The sequence below is a fragment of the Chaetodon auriga genome, chromosome 6, assembly GCF_051107435.1.
Source record: "Chaetodon auriga isolate fChaAug3 chromosome 6, fChaAug3.hap1, whole genome shotgun sequence".
Taxonomy (NCBI): Eukaryota; Metazoa; Chordata; class Actinopteri; order Chaetodontiformes; family Chaetodontidae; genus Chaetodon; species Chaetodon auriga.
The window spans coordinates 20,547,295-20,555,584 of NC_135079.1; the positions used below are offsets into that span (position 1 = coordinate 20,547,295).

Below are 8,290 nucleotides of genomic sequence, written 5' to 3' on the forward strand. Positions count from 1 at the left end.
CCTTTAATTACAGCTATGTTACAAAGTGCATGTCAAAAAAAGAAAAAGGAAAGAAATACATATAAAACTAAAAGACATGGAAAAGAAGTAAATCCATTCCAAAACACAGATAAAGGGATGCAGGCAGTAACTGACAAGGCTCTCAAACTTGGGACCAATACAAACAATATAACAACTTGCAGGGATCAATTTCCAGTCTTGGCTGCCGCTAGCCTCTGAGGGAGGATGACAGTAGCAAAATGGACCCTGTCCTTCCTCAGTTTCTGTCTCACTGTCTGCGTCAGGCCCAACTCCAAGTACTCCTGCTTCTGCATGTCATACTGAGGCCAAGTGACCAGACCAGGACTGTTGGGAGAGCTGAGGAGACATTCAAACATGCCAGCTACAGATGTTAGAGCAGACCACGCAGCAAAGAAAATCATCTACAGCTTATGTTTGCTATGGATTTCATATGATCAGCCTTCAGAATGAATGTCTGTTCACCTTTATGCATTTTATTTGCCTCACTGCCTGGAATAGAAAGCTAATTTTGGACCTCCTGTGTACTAGAAATTAATTTCAACCCTGTCTATTTCCATAGGTAATCTAAATTGAATAGCAAAAATTTCCATCAGTTTGATTTGCTTTCCTATTTCCCAGTACTCAATGTGTTTATATAGATATGTTCATTTATTTGTCTCTGCCTGCTTTCAGCATCAACACTGGACACATAATGAAAAGCAGATATTTCACATCTAAGGAGGGTCAAATCTAGGGCAAATGCACTCCGTTGGAGATGCCTGGAAATGTTTCGTCTCCCATCCAACGAGCTTCTTCGGTTCTAACTGTACAGTTCTAACAACTCTACCGACTGCCATTAGAACAGCCATGGATTATCATGACCTGGATGACAGCAGTCTTAACACACACATATATTTCACACCTTTGACTCAGCCCAGAGTATTTTTTCCTGACATCTATCAAATGTATTAAATGTATATTTTCTGCTAAATCAACCCAGTTTGGTAATTTTTTCTGCACTGCTGCTAAATATTGCCATCTGGCTCTGCTGTATCACTGACCTTGCTACAGGTTTCTGTACAAATAACTATCAACTTTGATTGAAACAGCTTCTCTAACCAGTCTGCCCCTGCTTATCATTTTTAAAAGACTCCAGTTAAAGCTGCATTCATGACTGATTGTTTTGCTGCCACTTGGGGGCAGCAGAACAAGCTGTAAAAGTTGCCTGTTAACACAGATACAGAGCAACATGAGAAATGCTAACAATTAAAGCAATGAGAATGACCAAAGCTGTAAAGTTGCCATAAAATTTAAACAATGAGCTGACAGTGTTGATGAGTCTGTGTGTTTGTCCACGCAGGTGACCTCTTTCATATTCCCTTCGTCTTTTTTTCTGTTAAAATCAAAATATTGATTAGTGCACCTTCAACAATACTGTGTTTCCCAGTGGTTACTCACCCTGTACGGGCAAAATTTGCCCAGTATGCCATCATGGTCCTACAAAGACTTTCATCCTCCTTGGTAATGTTGCCTGAGGATGGGACAGGAAGAGTCTAATCACAAGCCCATCACATGCCCATTATCCATGATCTGATGTGACTCTGGTGTTTTTGCCTGGTAGCCATATAGTCTCCCACCCATTCACTCCATCATTTGTCCCACCAAGTCCCAGAGCTTGCTAGATATGTAATTCATAATCACTTAGCCCCCACAAGTATGCAGAGAGAAAAGACAGGAGCAGGAGAGCCCATCTCATCTATAAATTTGTGTTACGGGCAGCATATTACAACATACAACCTACCTATGATTTGTATTTGTCCATTAAAGAAACAGCCACCAAACATGAAGCCGACATCATCTGCATGGTCTGCCTTCACAAAGCTGGGTCTGTGCTTGTGTATCTCAGCACGGTGTACAAACTCATACATGTAAACTGGAACACCCGCATCTAAATACAGAGGAGGGGACAAAAGATGAGAGGTACATGTTTGGGCCGAGATGGAGCTCAAAGATTAAGAGCAATTAGCTCATCCTCACAGGCAGTGATCATTGTTTACTGCAGAGTGAACTCTATGAGGTGCCTCTTTCCATATATCAGACTGAAATAAGATTTAAGGAGCATCAAGTAATCAAATAATATCAGCAAACTGCACCAGCTTTGACAGATTGTCCTCCCACACAGGCCTTTGATCAACTAATCCTCTGTGCGTGACACAAGTAAGTCACATGTGTTTCCACTGGTTCACAGTGGTGTCACGATGCTCTTTCTGCACCTTGCCCCCCCCCCCCCCCCCCCTCCTGACCTGAGTGATATCCGGCCACCTTGACAACAGGCAGTGTCATGAGCAGGTCTCCCATGATTTCAGTGAATCCATCCCTGATCTCCTCGGGGGTTTTAGCATCTTTCAGGTATTCATCTGCGATGAGGCTGTTGGCAGAGGAGACCTGGAGCAGGGAGAAAGGTTTGGGCATCAGATTTCCCTCTGAGATAGAGCTGGAATTTCTTTTGAGCCCCTTGACAAGAAGGATGATTTCATGACCTTACCAGCCACTGGCCATGTATTTGCAGAAAAGAAACTGGGCCTGTTTATTATTCTATTAACAATCGTGTCAATATGGTTCACATTCATGTTATCAAAATGTGATCAAACTAATTCTATTGAAACAGATTTTGTTGTTTTGCCTAAGTATTAAAAGAAATAAGTTTCTGTATTCAACTATGGGGACGCCCTCACAAGAACTACACCATGTAGTGTACGACATTTTTACCTGATTCCACTGTTTTTTGCTTTATACACAGATAATAGTTGTAGTTAATATAAATTATTGTTTACAAATTGGAAAATCTTCATTTGCCAGCGATATTATGTTTCTTCTCAGTCAGTCAGATCAGTCACATTGACCCATGCTTAAAGACTTAGTGGCCTGTTTTAAATGATTTAAATGAATCAAAACTAAAGAAATTATGATTTCCCCAAAACATACTGACAGTCTTCAAACTATTCATAAGGTGTAGACTGTGGAAAGTTTAGAATTCTTCTTTATTTTTCACACTGTATGTGATTATCAATAACTACTTTTATAACCGTTTTAAAATCTCCCAGTAGTCAAACACGTGCTTTGTTTATTCTGACTTCATTTGGATGTTTGTGCTTTATTTACAGCATGATGTATATGCAGAGTTTTCAGTTTCTCTGCTCTCATTAAATCTAACTTTAAAACATGTACTTCAACCTTTTTCTTCATATTTTGTATTTTTGAGCTCTTTAAATGTCTGCGAATGACTTGCTTGTGTGTATTTGTGTTCGCAAACTCACTTGTCCTGAAATTGCCCAATGAAGGACAAATGAATGAAGGTCAAACTGAATTAAGTTGTTATTGATACTGCCATCAGGTTGAGAATGAATAGTTTCAGTGGAATAGGTCTATATCATAGTAATAATAATAAAAAAAATGAAATACAAACTGTAAAATGTAGAATTGTCATATCAATAAATATAAATATCATAAGTGACTCTCTAACTTCTATCCAAAGCAATCAATCATTTTCACCATCATCAAGAAGCAGCAGCAGTTGTCATGGAACTCACCCCTGCAGGGTTGAACAGGTTCACAACTGCCAGCACAGACTCTCTGGTCATACCGTGCTCCCAGCCAGGAGGGGCAAAGCTCTGTGATCAACATGAGACAGTGCTTCAAAGTCAGTACGAGTCCTAGCTGTAGTGGAATTGCCACAGAGGCTGGGTTAAGTCTATAAAATTGAGCATTGTGTGACCTGAGGCAGGATCCATCCGAACTCATGGTTAGTTATTCCCAACATCACTGGAACCTTCAGCACTTCTTTCCTCTTGAGATTCTCCTCTGCTGTGTCAGTCAGAAATACTCCATCCACCACACCTCCCAGGAAAATTTTCATCTGAACGCAAGACAGAACTAACTGTGAGTGGCCATCAAGCAGATGAAGGGACACTAAACTTTCAGTGGTTTACCAGCCAAGAGTGTTCACAGGCTGCCATCTTGTGGCAAAAATCTGGCCTGACACTTCAAATTTTTAACCAGGACAAAATGTAAAATCCCTTTTGAGTGAACTTAGCTCACCCTCTGCTGTTCTATGATATGCAAGAAAGAAATCTAAAAACTTCCAGCAGGTTTCTTTACGTAATTTTATGTGTTAATTGACGTAACTTTTGATTTGTTGTCCAGATTACAGTAATTCACAACTTGCAAGTTTCATTTTTGGTCTAGGTTAATCCAGTGGTCTTCTATGTGGAAACATACAAGTACTCTGCCTGAAGTTTTGCTCTCAAAGTGAAGTTAAATACATTTATAATATTTGCTTATATATGTTCAAAAGACCAAGTACCTTTTTAGTTGCATCAACTAGCTCATCTTCACTCTTTCCCTTCATACATCGGACCAGTTCCTCTGTGCTACTGCGGTCACATCCAGTAAGGTTGGCAACAATCTAGGTAAAAGGAAGAGATCAGTGAGAATTAGAAATACAATATTTCTGCAGTACAAGTGAAAATCCATACTTATTCTACACATAAAAAGTACATTTTGTCCAGTGCACAAAACAGTCATAATATTCTATATTTAATAGAGTTTGATTTTCATTACAAACAAAATCCTCAAGACTCAAATGTCAGAGCAGTATTCTTATTACAGCATTTGGCATATTTGTTTCAGGCTGCAGTCAGCTAAACCTGTTGACCTTGTTCTTTGTGGCCATCAGTGCAGGTTTATAAAGGCACAACCCCTTTTCCATTTCAATTAATCAAAAAGGCAGCGCTTTTTCATCATTCTGATATATCTAGAAAAACCTTTGAAAAGAAGGCCTGAGGGCCAAAACATCTTTTGTGTGCATGCGGAGCCAGAATATGCAACACTTTTTTTCCTGTTCTCAAGTAAACTTCCAGTGATCAGAACCTCATTGCAACCCTTAGTGTGGTTTACTTTGCAGTTTTCTTCTGCTCTATGGAGTTTTTCAGTCTGTTTTTGACCATAACTTTGACTTTGACATGAAACTCTGCTCTCATCAAACTTTTCTTCAGCAGTTGTAGGCAGCTGTTTTTACTATGAATTCTAATACTGTTTTGTGTCTTCTGGGTGTGTAAATAGGCAATTGTTTCAGTTAATGCTGTTTCAAGCACTAGTACTTCTGCAAATCAATGTTCAACACAATGAGCATGTGTGATAGCTTTTTTTTCTACATTCATGCTAACTCAGCTTACATGTTACAGTACCTTGGCATAACCTAAAGGATGTTTTGTCGTGTAGGTCCCAAGTGTAGCTACTCCACTTTGAAAAATCGCCCGATGAAACAGTCCCTTTGCTAGTGGAGACAGAGTCTGTTCATAAGAAAAGACAGATATGCAGTCAGTTGAAATGAAATAAACTATGGACATCATGATGTTCTCTTAGGTCACTAAAACATGTAAAAAATGTGTAAATGTGTGTTTGAAGTTCTTGTCATATCACTTTAAATGCTGACCGGGTTAACATGGTGCTTAACATTTACATTGACTTTTTATTACCAGTATAGATGCACTGATGCCTCCTGCAGATTCTCCAGCGACTGTGACGGTTTGTGGATCTCCACCAAAGGCCTCAATATTTTCCTGCACCCATCTCAGAGCTGCCAGCTGATCCAAGAAGCCCCAGTTGCCCTGAGCATGTTCATCTCCAGTGCTTTGGAACAGGACAAGTCAAGACACTTGCTTTGGATTCTTAGAGCATCATTTCACGGAGAAAAGCCTGGAAAAATGGTCACTGTGATACTGTGGATAGTTTATTTCTTTATTTGAAACCTGTGACAGTGATGTGATGAGCAACACAATTCCTTACCTCAGGAATCCAAGAATGCCAAGACGATACTGAATAATGACCATCACTATGTTTTCATAAGCAGCTAATGGAGCGCCATCATACTGAGAAGCTGCACCCACCGTCAGACCTCCTCCGTGGATCCACACCATTACCTGACACACAGCACGACACAGGAGCCTGCTGTTCACAGCTGACCTCTCCACACAGTACAGTTTATTCACTGCGATGCATTACAAGCAAAAGATTACACAGGCACATTATAAACTGAGATAAAAAAATTCTGCTTATAGAACGGTGCTGTTTACAGTCACTTAACATCTGCGCATAAAGCACTGTTAGCTTTGTGTGACTGCATGATCATCTGTGTAGCTCAAGCATGAAATAAGCAGTGAAAGAAGCTGAAGTGTAAAGCAACTGAAGTGTCAGTTAAATAATAAGAGATCAAAGTGGTTGAACTGTCACTTCACTAGAAAGCATTGAAAGTACGTGAAGTGTCGGACAAAGAAGTCAAAATATGTGACACTGAAAGCAATGGAGGTGTCAATTAAATTAAAGGCACTGAAAGGACATCTCGATACTCAGCATAAAGACAGGGGGTGGACAAAATAATAGATCATCTTACATTAGAATTCAGTCCAGTACAACAACATCAAACTCTTACCCCCCCCTTCAGAAAGCTTGTGTTTAATGAAGGGCTGTTCTACTGGAAGGCATTTACACTGTAAGAAGATTGTATTTTGTCCACCCCACTACATACACGCTGTCTCTTAAACCCACCGGCAGTTTGTCCCCTCTTGCCGCCTCAGCTGGAGTGTATACGTTCAGGTACAGACAGTCCTCTGAAAGCTCTGGTGGGGTGTACTGCACTGACATGGTCCTGGAAACAGTCACAACTATTTCTGGATCTTGGATGCACCTGAGATAGGAAGAGAGAGACAAAGAGGACGTGTGTGTCATCCGGAGAGAAAAAAATCTAATCTTGGCAAGTTCTGCGCCCTTTGTTGAATCAGAGGTCACTCGGTCTTACATGGGGGGCTGGTGTGTGCTGTCTCTCTCCCCTTCCCATGGCTCTGGATCCTGGGGAGCTGCCAAGCGGAGAGGCCCCACAGGGGGACGGGCAAACGGGATGCCTAGGTATTGCTTCACCCCCGTCTCTGTGCCTTTCACTGTCACATATTCCCCTCTGATTCTGCCATTTTTCAGAGACACCAAAGGGTCACCGCTCCCTGCTGAAGAAACATGTGGGTTTTTGCATGTTAAAGGACCATACCGCTGTTTTTGCATGGTTACAAGTAATGTATGTATTGCCATTTGACAATAATGTGATGTGTGATTTTGCTATGTGCATATGCTACGGGTGTGCGCAATATTTTATTCCTATCTATTCTCTTTTGATATGTATCTCTGTTACTGTTATATGTAGTGTTTGTGGAGGCTCCCATGCATTTGGACCTTCCCATGTGTACTTGCAAAAGAGAAAGTACAAAGATGATTTGAGTGTGTTCACACTGGAAATGCTAAAAAATAAAGAGTGCAATACTTAAAAAGTTCAGTATATATTGTTTATTAAAACACATTTTGCTCTGTAGATGCAGTTTAATTGCCAGTGGCCTTCCAAGGTCACAGTTTGATCAATGTGTGTAATTAACAGTCTTGCATCATTTCCTATTAGTAGTAAATGGTGTGGTGCATTCATTTCTTACGGACTAAATGGCAAAAAAAAACCAAACATGGATACTACATACAGTTAGAATGTAGTAGAAGTGGATCATACTGCAGGTATGAGAATCCCTTATGTCAAATAGTAAATTTGATGAAAGACCAAAAATTGGCTTTTTTATAAAATACATACAATAGTGCTGCCTTCTGTCCACCATTTATGTTTTTTCTCTTTCTTGCACCTCAGCACTGTGTCAATGGTTTTCAGAAAAATGTAGAAAATGCATTAAAAAATCAACAACAGCATGCATAGACAATGGTCAACAGTAATGTAAAGTAGGCTAACACATGCCAAAACATGTTATTCATTTATTTATTTATTTTTACAACTGTTTAAACTAAAAATAAAACTGTACTGTCAGTCCAGGGATAATTGGTTGCTTTGGAAAATTCTTCAACTCACAGTTTATGAAACTCTTCCCAAATTGTGGTCAAGCTACAGTAAGGTTGTTACTGGTGGCAGCTGAAAAGGTGACAATGTGAACAAGGTTTCTTTTGGTCAAATGTCAATATGGTCCTGCTTCCTCTTGCCTAATTTACTCTTGTTTGATTGTTTTTGACATTCCTTGGGCTACTAATAAAACCGTACAATGAACCTATGCATCTGTCATCGGCAGGGACTGGTGGATCAAAACATCCTGCCTTGATCTGAGGTAAAATAAAGTGTTTTCCTACCTGGCATTGCCCATGCTATTGCTGTCAGCGCAGGAAGGAGATAGAATATGTACAGCGCCGTCCTCAT

General features: G+C 40.1%; 1 protein-coding gene across 1 annotated transcript; it reads right to left on the reverse strand.

Moving 5' to 3' along the window:
* ces3 (carboxylesterase 3) lies at positions 1–8,290 on the reverse strand. Its single transcript, XM_076733552.1, has 13 exons — positions 8,224–8,290; positions 6,857–7,058; positions 6,607–6,745; positions 5,848–5,981; positions 5,538–5,691; positions 5,247–5,351; positions 4,364–4,465; positions 3,776–3,916; positions 3,591–3,671; positions 2,304–2,445; positions 1,802–1,948; positions 1,459–1,531; positions 1–357 (listed from the first exon to the last, which is right to left on the reverse strand). Exons 1-13 carry the CDS (start codon positions 8,288–8,290, stop codon positions 186–188), a joined length of 1,659 nt encoding a protein of 552 aa, XP_076589667.1. The 3' UTR covers positions 1–185.